The 26021-nt window shown below is 51.2% G+C and overlaps 2 protein-coding genes across 5 annotated transcripts in view; both read left to right on the plus strand.

Annotated features, from left to right (window-relative positions):
* Xylb (xylulokinase) overlaps positions 1–7320 on the plus strand; it is a 35756-nt gene extending 28436 nt beyond the window's left edge. For both annotated transcript variants that reach the window (XM_042282030.2, XM_042282032.2), the window contains 4 exons: positions 431–489; positions 2120–2207; positions 4192–4286; positions 5464–7320. In XM_042282030.2, the coding sequence (XP_042137964.2) occupies positions 431–489; positions 2120–2207; positions 4192–4286; positions 5464–5541 (320 nt within the window). In that variant the 3' untranslated portion in view covers positions 5542–7320. The remainder of the gene's footprint in view (positions 1–430; positions 490–2119; positions 2208–4191; positions 4287–5463) is intronic.
* Positions 7321–17235: 9915 nt separating this feature from the next.
* The window catches only part of Acvr2b (activin A receptor type 2B), a 39964-nt gene continuing 31178 nt past the window's right edge, over positions 17236–26021 (plus strand). Inside the window, exon 1 of one of the 3 annotated variants that reach the window (XM_076577336.1) lies at positions 17236–17638. In XM_076577336.1, coding sequence (XP_076433451.1) covers positions 17587–17638 — 52 coding nt within the window. In that variant the 5' untranslated portion in view covers positions 17236–17586. Of the gene's footprint in view, positions 17639–22225; positions 22926–26021 lie in introns of those variants that run through there. The other 2 variants (XM_076577335.1, XM_076577334.1) reach the window with 2 other exon arrangements.

Here is a 26021-nt window from a genome sequence, read left to right on the forward strand (position 1 = left end):
AAAGTTTTTTGTAAGGTTTGGATATGAAGCCCTTATCTATTGAAGAAAATTCCGTTCTAGTATTGATATGTTGGGGGATTTTTTCCCCTTTTTCTACTTTTTAGGGGGTGGTGGAGCAGAGTGGGGTGCTCGTGATTGAACTCAAGGCCTTGTGTTTGCTAGGCAAGCACTCTGCCAACTAAGCTACATCTCCAACCCCAAATTCATTCTTTAATTTTTTAGTTGATAAAGACGATAAAGGCAGATGGACTGTAGATTTCATATGAGGAGCCCTGCATGGACAGGCCAAGCTTTGGGTCTCTCCACAGCCCTGGGAGATCAGCAGGAGCCATAGACCCAACACAAGCCCTCCATGGCTGAAGGACAGTCCTTTCTGCCTTGGGAGAATTGCTACAACCACTTTAGTTCTGTTTCATCTTTTGTTTTACAGTGCCTAAAACAAAGATCCTGGCCACAGGAGGAGCATCTCACAATAAAGACATCTTACAGGTACGTGTGGTGGTGGCCTCGCACCTCAACGTTGTCCTTGTTGCATCTAGGAGCTAGATGTCTCCTTAGTCACTCTTTGCCTTATTTTGGGGAACAAAGTCTTTCACTGAACCTGGAGCTCACAGATTTGACCAGAATGGCGGGCTAGCAAGCCCCAGGTCTTTGCTTCCCCGGGGCTGGGATTCCAGGCATGCGCTACACAGACAGCTTTTTTCCCATGGTTCCTAGGGGTGTGAAGTCAGGTCCTTGTGCACCTATAGCAAACACTTTACTGAAGGAGCCGCCTTCTCAGCTATCTACCCAGTTGTCTTGTGACACTGGAGGTTCTGGGCTTGATTCCCAGCACTGAAAGAAAATAAATGAACACTTAGGGTGTGTATTGCTGTGATAAACACCATGAGCAAAAGCAACTTAGGGAGGAAAGGGTTTATTTCGCCTGACAGCTTATAAGTCCGTCACTGAGGGATGTCAGGGCAGGAACTAACGCAGGCACCTGCAGACCAGAACTGAAGCAGAAGCCACGGACGGGTGCTGCTTACTGGCTTGCTCCTCATGGCTTGCTCAGCCTGTTTTCTTACAGAACCTAGGACCACCTGCCCAGGGATGGCACTGCCCACAGTGGAATGAGTCCTCCACTGCCACATTAATCACTAATTAGGAAAATGACCCACAGACTTGTCTACAATCTTGTCTAATCTTAGGGAGGTATTTTCTCAACCATGTTTCCCTCTTTTCAGATTACTCTAGCTTGTGCCGAGTTGACAAAAAAACCCCACAAGACAATGATATAAGTAGTTTAAAAGTATAGACAGGGCTGGGGGATGAGTCAGCTGGTAAAGTGCTTGCCATGCAGACATGAGGAACTGAGTTCAGATTCCTGCCCCCATCAAAAGTCAGTCTTGGTCATGTGTTCCCGGCACTGGGGAAATGGAGATAAGAGAGTCTGGGAGTGCTGGCCAGCCTCGCTAGCCAATCTGTGAGCTGGTGGCCAAATTAAAGACATTTCAACAGTGAGGTGAAGTGATTGAAGAAGACACTTGGCATTAACCTCTGGCCTCCACTTGTACCTGAACACAGGAGGATGCCTCCTTCCCCACACATATGTGCTTGCTCACATGCACATGTGCACCCCCCCCCCCCCACACACACACATGCACAGGGGGTTAGACGTGGTGGTGCACACTGTTAATCCCAGTGCTCAGGAGATAGCAGTAGGTGGATCTGTGAGTTCCAGGCCAGCCTGGTCTAAATAGTGATTTCTTCACCAGCCAGGGTTGCATAGTAAGACGGTGTCTTTAAAAACAGTACAGGGCGCGGCGGTGCATGCTGGCCATCTCCTCACTCAGGAGGCTGGAGCAGGAAGAGCTGAGTTTGAGGCCAGCTTGGGTTCCATAGTAAATTTCAGGCTGGCTGGAGCTCTATGGTAGGCTCTTGTCTTTGGAAAGGTACAGGGACAGCCTGGAGACTGGCCCTTCCCTAGGGTCTTCCCCAGGTCACCCTGTCTCATCACCAGGCAGCTATCGTTGAATAGAAGGCATCGGAAGACATGAGCAAGGAGAAAAGAGCATTTCTGACCAATGTCTCTGAGTGGCCGACCACTCAGCCAGCATGACCTCTGTGTTCCTCCCAGGTGCTTGCGGATGTGTTTGGGGCCCCCGTGTATGTCATGGACACCACCAGTTCAGCCTGCGTGGGCTCCGCATACCGGGCCTTTCATGGTAGGTCATGAATGGGGCTCGGCCGTCTCCGGAAGTGTGTAGGCACCACTGGGATGAGAAGAGTGGGAAGGGGAGAGGGTGGTGTCTTAGTTAGGGTTTCTATCGCTGTGAAGAGACACCATGACCACGGCAACTCTTACAAAGGAAAACATTTAATTGAGGTGGTGGCTTAGAGTTTCAGAGGGTTAGTCATCATTATCACCATGGCTGGGAGGATGGTGGCTTTGCTGAGAATCCTACATCTTGATCTGCAGGCAACAGGAAGTGAACTGGGACACTGAGACAGTGGTCTTGAGCTTATATGAGACCTCAAAGTGTCCACAGTGACACTTCCCCCAACAAGACCACATCTCCTCCAGGGAGGCCACACCTCCTAATAGTGCCACTCCCTTTGGGGGCCATTTTCTTTCAAACCACCCCAGGTGGCATTCCCAGTTTGAAGGACACTGGTGTCTCAGGAGTGTTAGCCTCCTTTCTGTCCCTCCCAGCAGGCGAGAATGAACCCTTTGTTCTCTAGTTAGAGTGGGGAAAGGGGAATAGTATTCAAACTGGATGAGGCCTGATCAGAATCAAGCTCTGCAGAGAGAGGCCAGAAAGCCTCCAGGGCATCACAGACCGTGGGGTACAGGTCCGGCTAGTGTGGAGGAAGGCAGCGTGGCTGCAGATGAAGTCCAGAACCGTGGACAGCTCCCTGGAGGCCCTGGCTCTGCCGGCTGTCTCCCTGAGACTTCGGACATGACTGGAAGACAGTTGAGGGAGTTAGGGTTGAGGTTAGCCTCCTCAGGTAGGTTGCTTTTCCCTGCCCTCTGTCTGCTGGGGAACTCCTGGCTGTCGAGGTCATTGGGTGCCACCCTTTCCTAGGGGTCCGTTCTTCCCGTTCACTTTTCATTTCTCAGCCCACCCACTTAAACTTGATGTTTCTTTCAACATTACAAGTGAATGAAGTGCTGTTCTCTCTCTTTTTTTATAGCATTTTTATTTTATAATTAACTTAATTTCACATATCAGCCACAGATTCCTGTCCTCCCTCCTCCCACCCCCTAGCCCTCCCCCCCCCAATCCACCCCACACTCCCACCTCCTCCAAGGCAAGGTCTCCCCTGGGGAGTCAGCCCAGCCTGGCAGACTCAGCCAAGGCAGGTCCAGTCCCCTCCTCCCTGCACCAAGGCTGAGCAAAGTGTCTCGGCATAGGCCCCAGGCTCCAGAAAGTCAGCCCATGCACCAAGGACAGGTCCCGGCTCCACTAAGTGCTGTCCTCTTAACGACGACTCTTCAATCCTTTCCCCATCACCTCGTGCAACTTCATGTGGCAAGATCATGGGGAATTTACTTCCAAATCTGTACCCTTTACCCCATTCTAGGGACTGAACCCAGGCCATGCACTCGTCTGTGCTTGGTAAGCTATAGCACAGGTCTGCCCTGACCCCATATACTTTTTGTTTTGAGATGAGGTCTCACAAAATTGTCCAGGTTGACTTACCATTCACTCTGGATTCCAGGTGGTCTTTAAACTTCCCATTCTCCGATGTGTATAACAGAAATCTCCCATCTTATTTTTTTTTTTTTTTGTTTTTCGAGACAGGGTTTCTCTGTGTAGTTTTCGTGCCTGTCCTGGATCTCGCTCTGTAGACCAGGCTGGCCTCGAACTCACAGAGATCCGCCTGCCTCTGCCTCCCAAGTCCTGGGATTAAAGGCGTGTGCCACCACCGCCTGGCCATCTTAATTATTTTTAGCAGTTATGCTGTCAGTGACTTTTAACAGCCCTTCTGAGCTAGGCTAATCCGGTTTAAACACATTTCAGGGTTTCTTGTTGTGGTGCTGGGTTGAAGCCAGGGCCTTTGCGTGCTGAGGCGACACCTGCCACTGGGCTGCACTCCCATGCCCTCCTGGTCCGACAGCGTTTATCACCATAGCAGCGTCTGTCACTCAAGTCAGTTAGCCTCGTTCGCGATGCACATGAATGTGAGATGACCTTTCCCCTCTAGGCCTTGCAGGAGGGACAAGTGTGGCCTTTTCAGAGGTTGTGAAATCAGCCCCACATCCCAGCCTGGCTGCCACCCCCAGCCCAGGAGCTTCCCAGGTGAGAAGCCATCCGGTTTTCTCTTAGCATTTGCTTTCTCAGTCTGGCTTCGGTCTTTTTTCTTTTCTTTAAAAGGTGAGTTTTCTTTCTCGTCTACATTAAGCCTGCTATACCCAACTAGAGGGAAATCTTACCCCCCTCCCCCACTCCAGAGTACTTGGGGATTGGTCCTGGGGATTTACCCATGGGAAGCATGCCCTTGACTATGGAATTACATCCTTGGCTTACAAAGACACCAAGGGTGCTGGGACCTGAACCTGGGTCCTCTGCAAGGATAATACATGCTCTTAATTACTGCGCCATCTCTCCAACTCATTTTTCAAAAGTAAAAATGGAAACAAGGCTGGGCGGAGGTGGCTCACGCCTTTAATCCCAGCACTTGGGAGGCAGAGGCAGGAGGATCTCTGTGACTTTGAGGCCAGCCTGGTCTGCAGAGTGAGTTCCAGGAAAGGCTCCAAAGCTACACAGAGAAACCCTGTCTCAAAAACCAACCAACCAAACAAACAAACAAAAAAAAAAAAAAAAAAAAAAGGAAACAAAATTAATTTTAATAATATATTTCACTTAATCTAATGTGTCCAAATTATCATCATTTTAGTACATAACTGCTCAGAGAAATTACTAATGTCATAATGCACATTAGTTTTGCACGAGGTTTTGGAAATTTGAAGTAAGTTTTATAAATATATGTATTTATTTTATGTGTATGAGTGTTTTGTCTACTGTATGTTTATGCATCGTGTGTGTGTGTGTGTGTGTGTGTGTGTGTGTGTGTGTGTTCCTGAGAAGGCTGGAAGAGGGTGTCAGATCCCCTGGAACTAGAGTTACAGACCATAGTGAGTCACTATGTGGGTGCTGGGACTCAAACCTGGGTCCTCTGGAAGGGCAGCCAGTGCTCTAAACCACTGGGGTGTCCTCCAGCCTCAGAATTTGCTTTTTTTTTTTTTCTTTTTTTTTTTTTGAGACAAGGTTTCTCTGTGTAACAGTCCTGGCTGTCTTGGATCTCACTCTGTAGACCAGGCTGGCCTTGAACTCACAAAGATCCACTTGCCTCTGCCTCCCAAGTGCTGGGACTCCTACCACTGAGCAGAATTTACATTTTTAAATTGCAAGCTGTAAGCTGGTATAAGATGCACTTCCCCTTCCCCATTCTAAACTTCTCTTTCTGCCCCCCCAGGTCTATGAGGCCCTCCTCCCTCGGTATGCTGAACTTGAACAGAGAATCTTGTCTCGGGCCCGGGGGCCTCTGGAATGAACTCCTTGTGCCCTGGCAGCCTGCCGCCTCCCTCCACCCCGACTCCCAGGTGGCACTGTCCCCTTGCTTGTTCTGAGCAGCTCCTGGGCTGTGTTGACTCAGTGGAGCGCTCCTGTCCTGTCCTGGACCATCCTGAAGCTGGCCATGACTCCCTGGAGACATGTGGGCCGCCTCTGCCCCAGGGTGGGAACCAGCTCTCCTTTTCTGGCTTTCATTCCAGGAGGCAGGAAAACACAGTGTGTAGGGTGTGGCCACCAAAGACGATCACCTTCCCCATTCCAAAGGCAGAAAGCAAGCTCTCTTTTAGGACCGAACTCAGCAGAATGGGGGACAGCCTTCTTCCTGACTTACCCTCCTCCGTGGTCCTCACCTTTCGACACCCCACCCCACACTGGGGCCTCCATCCTTCCCTGCAAACCAGACTTGACAGTGCCCCCTCATCACCTTCCTACCTGTTTCTACCCCGTTTCTTTAAGTGCCTTCCCAGGGTCCTCTCCTGTCTGTCCATCTCCTCCCTTTCCTACCCGTACCTTCCTGGTTAACTTCCCACACAAGATGACCTTCATGAGCTTGGTGAATACTCTTCCTGTGCCCTCCCCCAGCTCGGTCTATACCAGACTGGAGCTGACCAGGTCACCTGGCTGGGCCATCGCCCAGGCTAGCCACTTTAGGGTTCACCCCTGTTTCATTGTAGTTCACATGATGGCAATGTTGTGTGTTTTTCTTCGAGACATTTCTAAATGCTGGATTTTTTTTTTTTTTTTTTTTTTTGAGACAAGGTCTCCTGTAGCCCAGGCTGCCCTCAAACTTTCTTTGCAGCTGAAGGTGACCTTAAACTCCTGATCTTCCTGATCTGCCAAGTGCTGGGATTAAAGGCATGTGCCACCACACCTGGTTTATGTAGTACAGGGAATCCCATGGCCCCATGCATGCTGGGCAAACACTGCCAGCTGAGCCAACTCCCAGCCTGGATTTCCTTTTGACTTGGCACACTTTCTGACTCTCACTTCCACTCATCCTATTATATTTGTGCAGATGCTGAGTCCTCCCCTCCTTCCTCTTCACATTTTTTTTTTTACCTTAGACTTCTCTGTTCCTTGCTCAGATAAGCCCCCTGTGACCTCGCTCCTGTGACACCCCCCAGAGTTTTCCTTTGCCACAAGGCCGCACCAAACTCAGGACTTGTTTCAAACTGGATCTGGTGCAGTGGCAAGATGTTGCAGACAGGTGTGTGAGATCACATGGATCAGAGCAGTGACTGCTGGGAAGTCCAAAGGACAGAGCATAGACTAGAAGAGCACCTTCCACCCGGAAGGGAAGGGCTCTGTGTGTGGCGGGGAAAGGAGCTGCAGGCAGCCACCATCACCACAGCAAACCCGAGCTGCGGAGGAGACGCCGCGGGGCCTCGGCTCGTCAGAGCTGACAGACACCGAGCCACAGCAGAAGCAGCGCCAGGACCACAAAACCGTGAACTAAGAAGACGTCCTAACATAGCTCTTGCTTACAATAGATCAGACGGATGCCATGGGTGACAAATGAAAACGCAAATCCAAATGGAAGCACACCAGGCTTATGGGGGGACAGTGACTGAGCAGGACAGCACCGTGACCGTACAGAGACCGGCTTACAGTGTCAGAGGGGCAGACATGGCAGGAGGTGAAGGAGGCAGCAGGAAAGACGGAGAAGAAAAGACAGGAACGGTAGAGCGCTCGGCGACGGAAGACAAGATCCCTGTTGATAACTGGAACTACCCAAAATAAAAACAAATTCTTGAATACACCCCAAAGCAACCTCTCTCCCTCCTTCTCCCCCACCCCTTTCCAGCGTGCGGGGCTCGCTTCTGTACCCCGGCCTAGCCTCCCTGGCCGAGCCTCCCTGGCCGAGCTGCACTGGCAGCCCCAGTGTCCTGAAAGATCTACCTTGTAGTTTAGATGTGTTTGGAGATCTCTATGTCACCAACCCAGCATCACAAAGGCTTGCTTAGACCATAAAACAATAAACTGGGGGGGGGGGGGGGGGGGAGCAGCTACAGAGGGACGGTTTTGAGGTTGAGTGCACAGGCTGTTCTTCCAGAGGACCTGGGTTTGATTCCTAGCATCCACATGGCTGCTCACAACTGTCTGTAACTCCAGCCTCAAGGGATCTGTTGGCCTCTTCAGTCCTCTTCAGTCCTCCATGTGATGCACAGACAATAAAAGCAGGGAAAACAGCCACACATGTGAAATAAAAATAAAGGTTAAAAAAAACTAACACAATATTTCAGCATCCGTTGTGTAATATAACACAACGTTTTATGTGTTGAAGGGAAAATGAAATTGTCAAGACCAAAGGAGACTCTTTCCAAAGAAAGATCAAGTCGGGGCAGACTCCTCGGCAAAGACGGTAGCAGTGGAACAAAACTCTTTTCCATGGTGTGTCTCAGGCAAGTGTGCAGCAGTGTCCGTCTAACCGCATGGTTAGGTTTAGCCAACATGTTCTTGAGTGGACTCGGAGGGGCTCGTGACAGCCCTGGGCAGGCGAGGGACAGGAGCGGCTCGTGACGGCCCTGGGCAGGCGAGGGACAGGAGCGGCTCGTGACGGCCCTGGGCAGGCCAGGGACAGGAGGGGCTCGTGACGGACAGGAGCCTTTCAAAGCTTCACTGCTTTTATCAGCACTCCTGACTTTATAAAGGGCGAAGGTCATTCTTCCCCTTCTTACTCAGATTTCCTAGTAAACCTGGCTATAGTAGGGTTTCATGGTGACCCAGGCACTAAGGCTTTGTAATATTTTGGCAGGACCAAGGCTACAGGCCATACCAGACCAGGAAAAGTCACTGAGTACTCCTGCACCCTGGAACAACATTTTCAAAGAACTAAGAAAACTATAAGGACCAGCGAGATGGCACAGCGGGTAAAGGGGCTTGCTGCCCAGCCTGGGGACCTGAGTTCAAGCCCCGGGACCCACACGGTGGAAGGAGAGAACCAACTCCAGCAAGTGGTCCTTTGACCTCCCTACACGTGCTGTGGCAATGTGCGTGCCTTCCCCCACCCCACCCCACGTAGGCAAGTGAAAACAGAAGGATGTTCAGGTCGTACCTGGCTAAGGTATCCAAGTGGCATGGGTACAGAAAAAGGTTTTGGTCACCCAGAGCTGAGGTTTACTTGCAGCCTCTTAGCATTCTTCTAGAAAGCAGCTGTCACCCTGCCAGGAGATGGCGGGAGAACCCGGGCAGGCCACACGAGTGCCGGTGTGGAGGAGTGAAAATGTCACTGCTCAGACAAGGTTACAAGGAAAAGAGAGACATCCTCACTCCTTTCTGCTGCGTGAAAAACACCATGACCAAAGGCGACTTGGTGGGTAGAGGGTTAATTTCGTCTTCCCATTCCAGGTCACAGAGATGCCTGAGAGAAGTCAGGGCCGGAACTGTTGTAGAAACCATGGAGGAATGCCGCTTTCCTGGCTCCAGCACAGGCTCACACTCAGCTATGTTTCTTAAACAGCCCAGGCACACAGGCCTAGGGATGATGCCACCCACAGTAGGCCAGTCCCTCCCACATCAACCATCAATCAAGACAGTCTCTCACAAACATGGCCACAGGCCATTCTGATCTGGGCAATCCTTCAATTGAGAGTCCCTCAGCTGACTCTGGACTGTGTCAGACTGACAGCTGAAGCCAACCAGGACACGAGAGGAGAAAAGAGTACAAAGAACTCACTGTGACATGTGCAATTTTGAGGAGTCAAAAATACTTAAAATTAGCTGGGTGCTGCTGGCATGCGTGCGCACCTTTAATCCCAGCATTTGGACGGAAGAGGCAGGTGGATTCCTGTGAGTTCAAGGCCAACCTGGTCTACAGAGTGAGCTCCAGAACAAACAGAGCTACACAAAGAAACCCTGTCTCGAAAAACCAAAACCAAGAAAAAAAAATTACAGACCAAATACTTGAGTCTTAAGTAATGAAGTAGGCTAACTGACATTAAAACTACTTTGTAATATTAAAAGCATCGGTATTAAAAAACCATACAACCAGTATAATAAAAAGTTTTTTAAAAGCAGTTAAAATGCAAATCTTGGCACCAGGGAGATGGGTCAGTGGGTAAGGGTGTTTGCTACCAGGCATATGATAGAAGGAGAGAATTGACTCCCACACGTTGTCCTCTGCTCTCCACACCGGTGCCCTGGCACATGAACACCCTCATATATACACAGTGAATAAATGAATGAATAAATAAATACATGTAGAAGTGCAAATCTCCCTCAATGTTCAAAGCAAAGGCAACACATCACCTAACAAGCAACGCGTGGGAACTGCAGCTTCATGCACACAGTCAACAGGTTCTAGCAGGAGTCCAGTCCGGAAAGCTGAGAGCCCTTAGTCCACCGACTAAGAAGCTCCAAACAGCTTACAAACCAGCATGTCCCCGTCACATTCAGAAGAGGCACATATGAAATTAGTGGTTTGGAAAGACTGGGAATTGGAGTAGGCAGCAACAGTCCAAACACAAAACCACAGGAAGCAGATCGCAGAATCCATTCCAAGAGGGCGAGTTCTTGGAAAAACCGTAAAGGACATGGTAGTGCCAGAGGCAGACTCCAGGGCAGGAACGCTGATCACCAGTGCGGCAGGCTCAGCTGTTTGGACTGTCAGCTTGAAATAACGTTCTGGAATCCTCTGCCTGCTCCAGAGTCCTGTGTCTTCCTTTCCCATTAGCTGTGACATTTGTGCAACACCAGCAGGGAGGACAGACAGCTGGAAATAACAGGTTTAACACGCCACTCTCTTATTCAAGGCTGAGGAAGATGAAACTACATGGAGGCTGTTTCTACAAACTAGACCTAAATAAGTATTGAATATTCCACTTTGCACGTGTGTATGGATGTGTGTGTATGTGTATGGGGTGGGTATGTGTGTGTATGGGTGCATGTGTGTAAATGTTTAAAGTCCTCATTATGAAAATATCAATAAATATTTCATTGATTTACACTTAACACTGTTATACAAATGAAGCTTTTAAAACCAGAAAAAAAAAAAGAAGGAAATATTGCTGGGCAGAGAGAGGAACATAAGGCGGGAGGAGACAGGAACTCGGCCCTTTTAGTCTGAGGATTCTTGGAGGTAAGAAGTGTCTCTAGTGGCTGTGGCCTGCTCTGCTTCTCTAGACTTTTAGCTTTCACCCTGATATCTGACTCCAGGTTTTTATTAAGATGAATTAGGATTTGTATTACACATGTGTGTGTATTGTGTGTGTGTGTGTGTGTGTGTGTGTGTGTGTATGGGAACATGTATGTGTGTGTATGGTGCATGTATGTATGTGGATGAGGGCATGTGTGTATGGATGTGGGTGTGTGTGTTTATGTTTATGGATGAGTGCAAGTGTATGGGTGCATGGGTATGTGCATGGGTGCATGTATATGTGTATGGATGGGTGTGTGTGCTTGTGTGGATGAGTGCATATGTGCATGGATGTGTGTGTGTGTGTGTGTGTGTGTGTGTGTGTGTGTGTGTGTGTGTAGATCAGGACTAGCTTGGATAACATTTCTCAGATGCCTTCTACTTTTTATTTGAGACAGGAACTGGCCATTAAGCTTCCAAGGATCCACTGGTCTCCACCTCTCATGCTACCATCACTGAGATTACAAGCACATGCCACAGGGCCTGGCTTTTAATATGAATTCTGAGAATCAAACTCAGGTCTTTATTCTTGTGAGTCAAGCATGTTACCAGCTAAGTTACCCCCCAGCACAGATGTCCCATATCAAAATAGAAATATGTCTATTCTCATGCATAAAATTTACCATTTAGAGTGGGAAAGATGGCTGAACAGGTAAAGGTGGAAGCTTGGCAGCCTGAGTGTGACCTCCAGTCCATGTCACAGAAGGAGAACCAACTCCGAAGAATTGTCTTCTGACTGTCATAGGTGCGTGATTGCATGGGTGTGTGTACACACAGAGACAGAGACAAATAAATGTTTTAAAATCACCATTTATTATACCATAAAGAAAACTTAAAATGGCCTGGCTAGAATGAAACTTTTTTTAAAAGCCCAATTTGGAGAAAAAATTTCTATTAAACTCCTAGGACAAGATAGATTAAAAATAAAAATCAAGTTGCAGGTATGGTGGTACATGCTTTCAATCCCAGCACTTGGGAGGCAGAGGTAGGTAGATCTCCATGAGTTCCAGGCCAACCTGGTCTACAGAGTGAGTTCCTGGACAGCCAGGGCTACGTAGTGAGACCCTGTCTCAAACAAAACAAAACAGAACAAAACAAAAAAACAAAAGAATTGGAGAGATGGCTTGGTTGTTGCGGGATATTTGATTGCACTGTGAAACTTAAAGACTGTGTTAATAAATTTAACCTTGGATCAGGGGGTGGAGGTAGCAACTAGTTGACAGGAATTAGCCATAAAGAGGATGGAGGAGCCAGGAACATGGATAGAGAGACAGACACACAGGAAGCAGTAGGGAGGCATTTAGAGATTTGAAGTCATTTTTGGTTTGGGACAAGTGGAAAAATGCTTCTCTTATTTGGTCTCTGATCAAAAAGGAAGGTCAGCTGGTTGTTCCTTGGCTTCTCTGATGTAGCATGTTTTCACCCCAACATCTGACTCCCAAGTCTCTGTTGGTAAATAGAATCATAAAAACCTAGTTAAAACCTACATTTGGTGGTGGCAGCTGAGCCAGTGCCAATGGGACTGGAAATCCCACTAGGCCGAGGTCTGAGCACCTGGGAGCTGACTGCAGGGCCGTGGGGTGCAAAAGGTTGTTGAAATATCAGTAGATTCAGGTGTGGCTGATAAGCCAACAGAAAAACACTTCGTAGTAAAGAACACTTGTTACTCTTCCAGAGGACCCAGGCTTGATTTCTAGCACCCAAATGGCAGGTATGTGGTAGATTGAATGTAACTGGCCTCCATGATCTCATAGGGAGCGGCACTATTCGGAGGTGTGGCTTTGTTGGAGTAGGCATGGCTTTGTTGGAGGACATGTGTCCCTGTGGGAGTGGTCTTTGACGTTTCCAATGCTCAGGATGCTGGCCATGTCTCAGTTGACTTCCTGTTGCCTACAAGATATAGGACTCTCAGCTACTTCTCCAGCACCATGTCTGCTTGCATGCTGTCATGTCCCATCATGTTGATAATGGACTAAACCTCTGAAATTGTAAGCCACCCAATTAAATGTTTCCCTTTAAGAGTTGCAATGGTCCTGGTGTCTCTTCACAGCAATAGAAACCTTAATTAAGAGAGGTGGCACATTTTTTTAAATTCCAGCACTCAGGAAGCAGAAGCAGAATCTCTGAGTTGGAGGCTAGCCTGGTCTACAGAATGAGTTCCAGGACAGCCAGACGCTCTTACACAGAGAAACCCTGGCTCAGAAAACAAAACCAACAACAAAAAGAGAGAGACTATTCACCATGTGCTAAAGGAAATGTGCTTCATGCCTTCTCTCTGGCATATCTGAATTGCTGTCAGGATTATTCTCTGATAAGGACCATTAGCTAGTGAAATGCAGGTTCCTTGAAAACAAACACCATGTAACACTGTGAAAACAAACACCATGATTCCATGATGGTTGATCTTATAACCAAGATGGCCATTAAGAAAGTAATGGGTGCCAGGCGGTGGTGGTGCACATGCCTTTAATCCCAGCACTCAGGAGGCAGAGCCAGGCAGAATCTCTGAGTTGGAGGCCAGCCTGGTCTACACAGTGAGTTCTAGGACAGCCACCAAAACTACACGGAGAAACTCTGTCTCGAAAAACCAACCAACCAACCAACCAACCAACCAACCAACCAACCAACCAAACCAGTGGGTGATTGGAGAGATGGCTCAGTGGTTAAGAAAGAGTGCTTGTTGCTCTTGCAGAGGACCTGAGTTTAGCTCCCAGCACCCACAGTGGATGACTGACAACTTCCTATAACTCTCCTCTGGCCTCCACAGGCATGTGCACACAAATATCCATACATATAAATAAAAATAAATCTTAAAAGAGAGACCAGTGAGTAGCAAATACAACGTGGTAGATCTGGACAAAGCAGGAATCATGTCCTGGGAGGGTCAGAGCAGGGTGGCAAGAAGTCAACACACTACCCAGGCTGGTTCACAGTTTGAAAGTTCTAATTTATAAAAATTCATATTTAGCCGGGTGGTGGCGGCACACGCCTTTAATCCCAGCACTCAGGAGGCAGAGCCAGGCGGATCTCTGTGAGTTCGAGGCCAGCCTGGACTACCAAGTGAGTTCCAGGAAAGGCGCAAAGCTACACAGAGAAACCCTGTCTCAAAAAACCAAAAAAAAAAAAAAATTCATATTTAATATTTTGGGCTTTGGTTGGCTGTTAATAACTGATATAATGAAAAGAGAAACCATAAAGGGGAATTACTATAATGTGATGTAAGTATCTTTTTATTTATTTTATTTTTAATTGTGTGTGTATATATGTGTGTGTATACGTGTGGGCATGCATGTAGATGTTTGTGGAGGTCAGCAGAGGATCTCAAATTCCTGGGAGTTAGAGTTATAGACATTTGTGAATTGTCCAGTCTGAACCCTGGGAATCAAGTGCAGGTCTCTGCCATAGCAGCCAGAGCTTTTAACCACTGAGCCATCTCTCCAGCCCAGAGCCCCATCTTTTAAAGGTTCACTTCAGCTACTATTTAGAAAGTGTACTCAGGCCAGAGACATGCTTACTGGGTGCAGGGACCTGCTGCAAACCCTGAGGGTTTGAGCTTGAATCCCAGGACCCATACAGTGGAAGGAGAGAACCAATTGCAAGTTGTCTGATCTCAACTGCATGCTCTCTTTCCCCTCTCCCTGCCTTTTAAAAGAAATAGAAGATACACTTAGCAACTTGAATGGGCACAGGTGACCAGTTAAGGAGCCTGTCCATCCACTGCTGTGGATACAGTCCAGATGTGAGAGGTAGGCTGGTGTGGTACAGGGAACATGAAAAAAATGGCTGGATGTCGGATGCACCTTTGAGGCTTGCTGATGGATTGGATATGGGATATTCAAGGGTGACTCAGAAGGCTTTGATATGGACAACTGATTGGGCTATCGATTCAGACAGGGATGGAGAGGGAGGGCAGGTTTATAGAGGAAAACATATGGGAGTTCTCTTTTGGCGATGTCAAATTAGGGTGCTAGATAGGTTGCCAAATGCAATTGTGAAGCTAATAGTTCAGTATATGAATTTGGAATTTCCCAGTAATACCAGAGGAGCATTTTGGTGTGTGGGCATTTTGGATCACTGGGAATTATGTGGCATATAACGTGGTGTAGGTACAGAAGCTGGGATGTGGCTGAGTTGGCAGTGTCCTCTTAACATTTAGGAAGCCCTAGGTTTGATCCTCACATCACACATAACCAGGCACGTGGTGCATAGAGGCAGGAGGGTCATAATTTCGAGGTCATTCTTGGCTGCATATTGAAGAGGTGGCCAGCCTGGGCTAATGTGAGACCCTTTATGTTCAGTACCCTTCCCCAACAAGTCTCTCTCTCTCATCTACACAATCACAAAACAGAAAAACAGAACCAGACAGTCTAATTTTTGGCATATGGATGATTGTTGGTTTTTTCCCCCCAATATGGAAAAGATAACTAATACTTTCCCTAATACAGTGGGTCTGTCATTGCAGGCTTGTCTGAGTAAGTTTCTACCATTCATTAAAAAATGCAAAGCTGGACTGGAGGAACAACTCAGCTGTTAACAGAGTTCTACTGCTCTTTCAGAAGACCTGAGCTCAGTTCCCAGCACCCATGGGAGGGGGTGGGGCAGTCACAACCACCTCTGGCCCCAGCTCCAGGGGATCCTATGCCCTCTCTGGCTTGCTTGGGCACATGGACATACCCGCACACAGGAACATACATATATACACATGATTAAACATAAAATAAATGCACTCCTTTAATCCCAGCGCTGGGGAGGCAGAGGCAGGCAGATCCCTGGGAGTTCGAGGCCAGTCTGGTCTACTGAGCAATTTCCAGGACAGCCAGTGAGACCCTGTCTCAAAAATACCACCACTACCACCAGCACTACCTCATCACTACCAATAATAATAATAATAATAATAATAATAATAATAATAATAATAATATAAAATCATGGGGCTGGAGATGTGACACAGCAGCTAAAAGCACTTGTTGCTCTTACAGAGGATTCAAGTTCAGCTCCAACCACCCACAAGGTAGCTCATAGCCATTCCTAACTCCAGTTCTAGGGGATCTGACAGTTTCTTCTAACTTGCTAGCATACATACTGAGCACATACATACATGCGGGCAAACATACAAAATAAAATAAGTAAAGAAGAAAAGTCACGGAGGGATGGAGAACTTGAGGTCATCTGGGGGTTACATAAGGAGAGAGGAAAGACAAAAGGGCAAAGGTCGTGCAGGTCTGTGGTCTCAGCCACTCTGGAGCTGAGTGGAATCCCCGGCTCAAAAACAAAGCCGCAGCAGTGACAAACTATACAAATCTTGGAGGAGTCTAACGCTGTCACTTTCATGAGGGTAAACTGAGGCTCAGACAAGTGAAATGACCCAGGCTTCTGGGTGCCACCTTCCTCCTCTCTTCCCTTGCCGAGGGAAGGGCCTTTTCTCTGAGCTGGGACGAGCTTTCCCAGGCTTGCCTGGGGCCCTGTCACTCTCCCAAGCATGGGTGTGTAATGAGGAATGTGGAATCTGAAATGGAGGAACCTGCTGTGTGTGTGTGTGTGTGTGTGTGTGTGTGGTGTGGTGGTGTGTGTGTGTGTGTGGTGTGGTGTGTGTGTGTGGTGTGTGTGTGTGTGTGTGTGTGTGTGTGGTGTGGTGTGGTGATGTGTGGTGTGGTGTGTGTGTGTGTGTGGTGTGTGTGTGTGTGTGTGGTGTGTGTGTGGTGTGGTGTGGTGTGGTGTGTGTGTATGTGTGTGTGGTGTGTGTGTGTGTGGTGTGTGTGGTGTGTGTGTGTGTGTGTGTGTGTGTGGTGTGTGGTGTGGTGTGTGGTGTGGTGTGTGTGTGTGTGTGTGTGTGTGTGTGTGTAAAGAGCAGAGATGGGTGGCAGGATTGTTGCAGGTAACCCTTGGAAGGGGGAGATGAAGGAGGTAGGATGGCTGAGGATCCTTCAGGAAGCAGGTCACCACCACTCTCCCACCTGCAGCTGCTCTGTGGGTCCTCCTCTGCGTGGAGACAGCTGTCTGTGTGTTGTGGGGACTGCCGTCAATTCAGACTTCAGCTTTTTTCCTGCCGGTTAATCCGTTCATCAATAAAGATGCGCGGGCGCTGGAGGACAGAGGTGTCCAGGCTATGGGGTCCGGGGGCTCACTCAGGGGTCTCAGAGGAGCATGCATCCCGCAGCGTAGCCTCCATAGTTTGGGGTAGGCATCAAGTGGGATGGCTACGGGTCACCCTAAAGTCCGCAGCCGAGTGGGCCGCAATCCAACCCCACCAGCTCCGAGCGCGCGCCCCGCCGAGCCCTAGGAGCCGGTGCAGCACGCGCGCGGTCTCCCGAGGGCGCGGGCTGGGGGCGGAGCCTCGGTGTTGTTGTTCCTCTCCGGCCCCGCCCCCGAGGGGGGCGCGGACCACGCGGCCGGAGGGCCCGCCTCCCCTCCCCCTCCCCGCCCAGCTCGCCCGCCTCTTTGTATCCAACATCCGGGTTTCCCCGCTGGCTCGGCTCCGTGGCCACCGCTCAGGAGCCATTTTGGACTCGGTTCAGCTCCCCTCCCCCACCCCCCCGTTCATGGCCCCTCCGGACTCGGCCCCTGCGCCCGGGGCCCGGGCCCAGCCCCGTTGCGCCATGCCCGCGTCGGGCGCGCCCTGGCCCGCGCCCCGCCGCCGCCCCCCGGCCCCCGCGTCGCCCCATAGCCCGGGCCGCACTGCGCGCCGCCCGCAGCGACCCTGAGCCCCCGTCCCCGCACGCTGCCTGGGAACCGAAGCGCAGAAGCGAGCGCGCCTGGAAAGCGCGACCCAGAGAAGGAGCGGGAAGCAGAGAGCAGCCGCCGCCGCCGCCGCCGCCGGGCCCTGCGCGCCCCGGGAGCGCAGCGCGGCCCTGCCCGCGGGCTCCGGGTGTCCGCGGGGCGGCGCCGCGGAACATGACGGCGCCCTGGGCGGCCCTCGCCCTTCTCTGGGGATCGCTGTGCGCCGGTAAGGACCCGGCGCGGCGTAGGGGTGCGGGGACCCGGGGCGCGCGGTGTTTACCAACAAAGGGCGGCCCCGCGGCCTCGGCGCCGCGCCACCTGCCTGGGATCGGGGTCGTGCGGGGCGCTCTGCTTGAGATCGTAAAGACAAGCTCGCCCGTGCGGTTCCTCTGCGCGATTCTGGCTCGCGGAGGCGCTCGGTGATGGGGGAACCTGGAGCGTCAGGGTCGGAGTTCAGGTTCTGCGACTCGCGGACCCCAGGAACTGAGCGAGGAAAACCTGAGCGTGGGGAAGGCGGCTAGGCTGGGCGGGCATCTCAATCGGGGGTGGCTGGGATGGGGCTGCGCGCCCCTGAGAGCCATAGGTGTCGCAAAGCAAAGCAGACGGCTTTCCACACAGCCCGTTCGGAGCCCTCTGCACTCCGTCCAGGCACTCTGCGTCGCGATCCTCGCGCCAGTGGCTCCTACCTGCACCCGCTTTCCTTGCAGCGGGCTACAGATGCGCTCTCGTGGGACCGCTTTTGTTTTGGGCTACTGGGAGTGGAGAGGAGGTTGAGGAGGCGAACCAACAGGTCTCAGATCGCTCCAGCCGGCACGTGGCGGGCGTGAGTGACCCGCGCTCAGCCCGCAGGCGGCTGCGGGATGTGGGTAATTGCTGCGCGTCTGCTTGGGGACTGGGACGTGTGGGTGTGTATGCGCGAAGTTGTGTTGGGAAAGCGCCTAAAGCTCAGGCACGGATCTCTCTGTCCCGGTGGTGCTGAAGTGTGCCTAACTCTGTCAGGAGCTCCAGGACGGGCTTGGGGCAGTCCTGGGAAACGTGGACAGTCGGGCATTGAGACTCGAGAGCAAAGATCGTGGCGATTGGGACGGCTGGTGCCCGGTGGCCGGGGCTCTGGGTCCTGCGCGTCTTTGTTCCCAACCCCCATTACACATGCAGCTCGGGTCCCCTGCCGCCCGAGGTGGCAGCAGCGCGGAGTCTGGTAAACCCGCGAGGGGCGGGGCCCGGAGTGCAGGGGAGGGGCTGGGATCCCCCATGTTACTGCGGGGGTGGGTATCCCAGATGGCCATTGCACGCCCCACTGGGATCCCCACCCTCAATCTGCTCCCTTCTATTGCAAGGTAGTGAGGCTGCAATTAATTCCGACCCTGAGAGTTTTTGCAGGAATCTGGGTGAGGTGGAGTGTGAGTGCGCGGGCTAGAGGGCAGAGACCACTTCTTTGCTACGGTTGGGAAGCGGTTTCGATGCTGGCCTGGAGTGGTCCAGGCCAAGAGGTGCTCAGGTTGAACATTGTTTCTTTTTGCCATTCACTGAAGTGATGTTGCTTTTGACGTTTTCCCCAAGCATGAGGGCTTGGGAGTGATGGAAAGCTTTGGCCTGCTTTGGGGAGGGCAGCAGTGGCTGATCCAAGGGTACATGGCAGCCCCCTAGCTGCTGGATGTCTACTCCTGATCTGCCTGTCCCTTTCTAGTCCAGGCTTGTTGAAAGTGGTGCTCTCAGGACAGTACGCCTCAGACTAGGAACCTGGGTATCACTGCCCCAGTTTGTTCCAGTTTGGCTTCACCAGTTGCCTCCCATCTGGGCACAGGGTGAGAGTGGTCCCGGGTACTGTGTCCGCTTCTTCTTTGCGCTGTTTGGGAGTATATAGCAGGATACACTGACAGGCGTCTGTTCAGAACCTGTGCTTCCTGCCCCGGGCAAAGTAGAGTCACCTGTTGTTTCTTGTCACACCTCAAGGTGGCCACTGCTCTTGAGGAACTGGAGGAACGCTTCCCTGGTTCCTGGTTGGGGCATACCTGGCCTCTGGCTTCAAAATGGTCTCTTCTTCATGTTCCTGGCTCATCTTCAGAATTACTCAACCCCGTGGTAAAAAGAAGAGATCTACCCTCGTGCTGCCAACAGGAACATAGGAACATGGGCAGATGTATTTAGCTTTAGAATCCCCGGTGGTCATGTCAGTAAAAGGAAAGAGAATAGCTGTGTCTTAGTGTGTTTTGGCTGGCCTCGTACCGCAGGACTGCATGAGCCAGGCAGCAGTATTGGGGCTGGAGAGGTGGCCAGGTGGTTAAGAGTGCTTGCTGCTGTTGTAGAGGACCCAGGTCCCAATCCTGACACCCACACGGTCACTCATGACAATCACCTGGAACTCCACTTCCAGGAGGATCCATGTTCTCTGGCCTCTTAGAGCATCATGCATACACATGGTGCGTAGATAACTGCAGACCTAACTCAAATAAAGTTAAAATAGCCATATATAGATATATGTTTACATATATGTATATACATATATACATTTATATTTAAAAATCAGCAGTGCTTATTTTTACATGGTTCTAGAAGCCAGACTGGGGTGCTGGGATGGTCAGGTCTGCCCTAAGAGAGCTAATCCTACATGAGGATCCCACCGTCATGGTCTGATCTAACCTTTACTGCTTCCTAGAGGTCCCACTTTCGAAGACCATTACATTAATGGTGGTTATGACTTTGCCATATGAATTTGGGGGTAGAGACTTGCTCTTTTTCATAATTGATGGAATGAAGTTAACATAAAGATTGGTCATTTCAACATATAATTACTATTAAAACAATTACTTTAACTTCAGTTCTCTGTACTCATGTTTGTCTGGTTGCTGCCGTTTTGGACAGCACAGGCTGAGAAGGAAGGCAGTGTGCCATTGGTGGGTACTTCTGGAGGTCTTTCCAGATCTGCCTGGCTCCGGCTGTCCTTGGGAGGCTGGCATTTGGCTCTTGCATTGCAGAGAACATCTGCACATTCTATTCTCTCACATCTGTTTCTGTTCTTGGGGTTCAGTGTGGAGGGCTTCAGGTTGGAGCGGAGCAGAAGAACAGGAGCCAGGGGCTAAGAAGGGTCTTATCAGGTGCCCACTGCCCCAGACATCCTCATAGGCTGACCGCGGACACAGAGGTGTTTCTTGTCCATTTCCTTGTGGGTGGAGGTGTGTATGAGAGAGTAACCTTTAGTCTTCTGGTCCATTGTAGTGGGAGAGGCCAAGGACGAGGGCTACAGAGTCATGGAAGTCTCTCCCCAGAGAGGATGTCCCCTGCTCTCTGTCCTATCTGTGACCATTCCAGGCTGCCTGCCTATCAGATGGGGATGCCCTTTGGAAGGAGTAGGTACCCTCTTCAGCGCTCAAAGGCTTTCCATGCAGATGTGACTCTCTCAGACCCTACAGCTGGGTGAAGTTTTAAGACCTGGAACCCTTTGACTGAGTCCTATTTAGGTAGGCTTTGGTAGTCCTCTGCTGCTCTTCCTGGCACCCAGAGTCCTCCAGGCCTCTGCACTTGCCCTGGCAGTTCCCCAAGGCCCCTCATTTGCTGGGGGCTTAGGGGAAAGTCCCGTTGTCTTTTGTCACGCTGCTCTCAAAATCTAAGAAAACTGAACTCCAGAAAATATAAATCAGTGCCTACATGGGTACTTGGACACCTTGTATGTGTGTACCATCCTGCTCCCTTTCTGGGCTCTCTAAAATCCTGACTGCCCTGCAGTCAGCTCTCCTGTGGGACAGCCAGTCTGTAGAAGGTTGCCTGCACTGGACTGACTTCTCTCGGTATCCCTGCTTACCCTGTTCTGGTCTGTGGACATGCCCTTGCCTTGACTTCTGCTACTTGTGGCTCTGCCCATCGCTCAGTCTCCATGGTTTCTTCCCTACTCCGGAAGCCATCCCTGAGTGCCTATGTATTCAGCCTCCCTACCTGGGAGGTCAGTAGTGCAGGTGAGATCCACAGGGTGTCAGAGCCTGAGTTCAGAGCCACTCACAGATGCTAACTATTACTGTGGACTGGAATGCAGTGGATGGAGGGTTAAGAGCCAATCTGGATCATTCAGGAGCATTCATATTCATCCATACCCCCCATGCGTGTGTGTGTGTGTGTGTGTGTGTGTGTGTGTGTGTGTGTGTGTAACACCTGTGTATGTGGGTGCATGTCAGGGCCAGAGATCATCATTAAACATCTTTTACAGTTACTCTCCACTTCGATTTTTTCCGTCTTTTAAAAGCATTTCATTTCAGTTTGTGGGCATGTACCACAGCTCAGTGTGTATGTGGAGGTCGGAGGACAACTTGAAGAGGCTGGTTCTCCACAGTGGGTCCTGGGACTCATACTTTGGTTGCTGGACTTGGCAGCAGGCGAGCTTTACTGCAGAGACATCTCACTGGCCCCCACTTCATTTTTGAGATGGGGTCTCTCTGACCCTGGAACTCACCCTTGAAGCAAGGATTCCAAATGCCTGCTACACTGCCTGACTTTCTATGGGGTGCTGGGGATCTGAATGGTCCTTATGCTTGTATGGCAAACACTTTACCGGCTGAGTCGTCTCCTAGCTCCCAGCCACACTTTAGGAGACAGTCTGGGGAGGCAGTCCTGGCTGCATGGGCCTCTCTAGAACAGGGTTTCCCAGACTTCGACACCATTGGCATTTGTATCTGTGGATTCTCTGTTTATGTTGGGAGGGGTGGTGGTGGTGATGATGGTGGTGATGATGGTGATGGTGGTGATGGTGATGATGGTGATGATGGTAGTGATGGTGATGATCATGGTGATCGTGGTGGTGGTGGGGCTGGCCTGTACATTGAAGGTGCTGGCTTAGCTGCATCTCTGGCCTCAGCTGGTCAATTCCAGTATCTCATCAGGGTGAGTGAAAGTGACTCCTGGCATCGCTAAGTGCTAGAGGCAAAATCATACTTAGGTAGGTTGAGAACCAGAGGCAGACAGTTGTAGGGGGTGGGGCTAATGGTTAAACAGCGTTCATTCATCTTCTCCCTCTGGAGTCGGGGTAGGCAATTCCTGCTCCGTGGAGCCTGTTTGAGTGTGCCTTTGGTTCAGAATCAATGGTTCCAGCGGACGGGCTGCCACTGAGGAGAATCCTGGCGTCCTTGAGTTTTCCCAGAAGTGGTTCGGGTTTCAGGGAGGCGGCCCGTTGTGGGTGGCCGGGCAGCTTGCCCGCCCGCACCCGCCCACCTGCTCTGGCCTTTGCCTTGAGGCTGGCACTCTTGCCTCTCCCTCCCGCAAGCGCAGAATGTCAGGAAGTGCCTGCTGCTGGGGCTCCGCCTGCCCGAAGCCCCCTTTCCTCACCTGGGAGCTGGGTGAACCCAGGCTATACCTGTCGGCAGAGCCCCTGGGTCTCAGAACCCCTGGGTTGTAACAGGATCCTGGCATGCCCTTCCCCCCCAGTGGGCCTGCCCTGTGGCGCTCAGAGGAGCCGCAGCGGCTGTGGGCCTGGAACTTTCAGGCCCAGGACGCCAGGGCCAGGGCAGGGGGGCAGCCTCGCCCCAAAGGTATGGGCTTGTCTTTTCCCAAGGGGCTTGGGAGGTGTGTGTGGTGGGCAAGCCTTACATCAGAAAGGTGTAGTGTAGTGCTGTAAGCCGTGGCAGACATACAGGCTTCCACAGAGGCCTGTATGTTGGCCTCTGCAGGCCGGCAACTCCTGTGGGCTGGGCCGTGTTGCATGCTCCTTTTCATGCAGAGGTCTGCTGAGGATTGTTAGGGGGCGTTCCTTTCTGATCCCACTAAGTGAGAGCTTACTGTGCTTGGGGTTGCTTTCTGGGAGGCAGCAGGGTGGACACAAGCCTTCTCACAAGCATTTCAAGCGCTCCACATCACCCTGTGAAGTGTGTGCTGAGATGAGACCTGGGCCCATCTCCCCCTGGGTTGTTTTCCTAGAATTCTTGGGTCTGGCTCCTCCTCCCACGCCATCACCAGTGTGTTTTGCTCTGGGTCAGACACCCCTTATTCTCAGCTTCTTTTTGGTCTCCGTGTGGACCGCACTGACATTTGAGTCCCTGCAAGCCTTGTGGTGCTGCTGCTGGGCACCCGGTTCTCGGGTTGGGAGACGCCGCTGCCCTCCTCCAACCTGGTCCTTAAGGTCAGCAGAGTACTTCCATCTGTGTCAGCTGTGGGGGCTGGCGATCAGCAGACCATGCCCGGTGGGATTGTTCCAGGGTCCAGGGAGCCTCCTGCTGGCGTTAGACTAGCCATGGCTCCTGGCTTGGACAGCCCCGCTGTTGCCACTCACCCACGTACCTTTTTCAGATCCTCTTGGGGACGGGCAGCTCAGCCTGGTGTTTTCATTCATGGACACATGACTCCCGGGAGCTGGTGTTGGAGAGAAAGCCTGGCCCCCCTCCCTGGGGAATGTTCTCTGGAGGGGCCTGGCCTGCTGGACAATGGGCCTCTCCCTGGCTACCTTCTGGGCTACAGCTGAGGTGTTTGTGAGGCAAAGCCAATGCTCTTGTTTGTAAACGTGTTCCTCAGCAGACTATTTCGGTTCTACCTCCGAGAACCAAGAAGGCTAAAATTAGTTCTGGGAGGAAAGGGAAGGCTGTCGGAAACCCAAGCGCTTGGCTGCAGTGGAGGAGCGGCTGCTTCATGTGTGTGGCCCGCTGTTTGGGAGGATGTGACCAGACCAGCTGTTGTCTGTCCGTCTGAGTAGAGGGAGATGCTTGACTGCCCTCCAGACCTGAACCAGTGACGGAAAGCCGGAGCTGGGAGCTGGCTGGAGTGTGCGTGCCAGGATGGTCTTGTCTTCTGGGTGTGCAGTGGTGCCCAGTGTGTGCAGGTGCGGCGGCAATGGCACCTGATGCCCTCTTCCTGCCAGCCCTCTTCACCTTCTTCCTCCAGCCCGACTGTGTCCCGTCCGTGGATGCAGAAAGTTCTCGTGAGTTCTCAAGCCCTGGGCTGGCAGCCAGGGCTTAGGAAACATTTCTTTTGCGTATTTGGGGGGGATTTCCTTTGTATGTGAATTCAAAGTGGGGTTCAGTGGGAGCCTTGTCTGTGGCCCAGGTCCCCAGGAGATCTAGCGTCTCTGCACAGAACAGGTGGGTCAGGGTTTATCTGCAAAGTGGCTTAGAAGCATCAGGGACTCAGGCTTAGTTGAGAAAGGTGAGTGACCCCTGCCCAAGGGTGGGGCTCGGCTTGCTTCCTCTATATTGAAAACCTTTGTACCCAAACCTTCCCTTACCCAAGGGTCTCTTGGTTAATCACTGTGGGGAGCAGAGGTCACACGAGCCTTATTTTCTCCCTCCCCTATTAATTTTCATTAAGTTTATAGCCGTTCAAGTAACACATACATCTTCAGTTGCAGAAATTTAGCTGTACATTTAGCAGGTACAACTAGGGTCTCAAATTGGGTGTGGTAGTGCATGCCTATAATTCCAGCACTTGGGAGGGGCAGGAAGATGAGGAGTTGGGGGTCAGCCTGGGCTATGGAGACTCTTTCAAAAACAGAGAGGTGGGAAACCAAAAGCCTAGTGCCTCCTGAATAAGCTCTCCCCCTTAAAATGTTATTTATTTGTGTGTGTGTGTGTGTGTGTGTGTGTGTGTGTGTGTGTGTGTGTGTGTGAATGAATGTCCATGTAGATGCACACACACACATACCCTGTAAGTTTCTGTGCACCGTGTACATGCGTTGCCCACGGAGGCCAGAAGAAGACTTCAGATCCCCTATAACTGGAGTGACAGGTGGTTGTAAGCTTCATGATGTGGGTGCTGGGAACAGAACCCAGGTCCCCTGCAAGAGCAGCAGGCTCTCTAGCTGTTGAGCCGTCTCCTACCCCCTCCCCACACCTTTTCTGAGACCAAGACTCATGGAGTCCAGTCTGCCTGAACTCAGCTGTGCTGCTGCCGCTGCTGGTCTTGAACTATGATCCTCCAGCCTCCGGCCCCTGAGTGCTGCGGTTACTGGTGTACTTCACTACACCCAGTTTCTGTGGTGCTGGGGGGATGGAGCCGAGGGCTTCATGAATGCTAGGCTGATGCCATCCCAGCTGAGCTACCTCCTCGTCTCGGGGGAAAGTCTTTGTGGTTGGTGTGGATTATTTCAGGCATTTTCCCCATAGTGCAATTATAGGTAACACTTAAAAAATAGAGTTGTGTTTTTTATTCACATTTAAAAAATGTGTAGTGTGTGTGTGGGAGGTGCCTTGGCATGCATGTGGAGGTCAGGGGACAGTTTGTGGGAACTGGCTCTGTCTTCTGAGTTCCCGGGATCAAACACAGGTTGCTTGGGCATTAGCTGAAGTATCAGGTATGCACCGAAGCCCACGGTGATGAATGGAGCGTAGCCCAGCACATGTAGAAATGGGTGTAGAAGGTGCTTAGCATGTGCAAGGCTCTGGGTTTGATCCACAACACAAAAATTAAAAACGGGCGTGGGGGGAGGGTTGCTGCTAGAGAGTCGGCTCCGTGGTTAAGAGCACTGACTGCTCTCAGGAGCCAGGGTTGAATACCAGCGCCCACATGGTGCCTCACAAACCTCTGTCACTTCAGTTCCAGGGGAGCCAACGCCCTCTTCTGACCTCCATGGGCACCAGGCATGCATGTGCTGCACAGACGTGCATACAGGCAAAACAGTCGTACACATAACACAAAACAGT

The sequence above is a fragment of the Peromyscus maniculatus genome, chromosome 7 (genome assembly GCF_049852395.1).
Source record: "Peromyscus maniculatus bairdii isolate BWxNUB_F1_BW_parent chromosome 7, HU_Pman_BW_mat_3.1, whole genome shotgun sequence".
In the NCBI taxonomy this organism is placed as follows: Eukaryota; Metazoa; Chordata; class Mammalia; order Rodentia; family Cricetidae; genus Peromyscus; species Peromyscus maniculatus.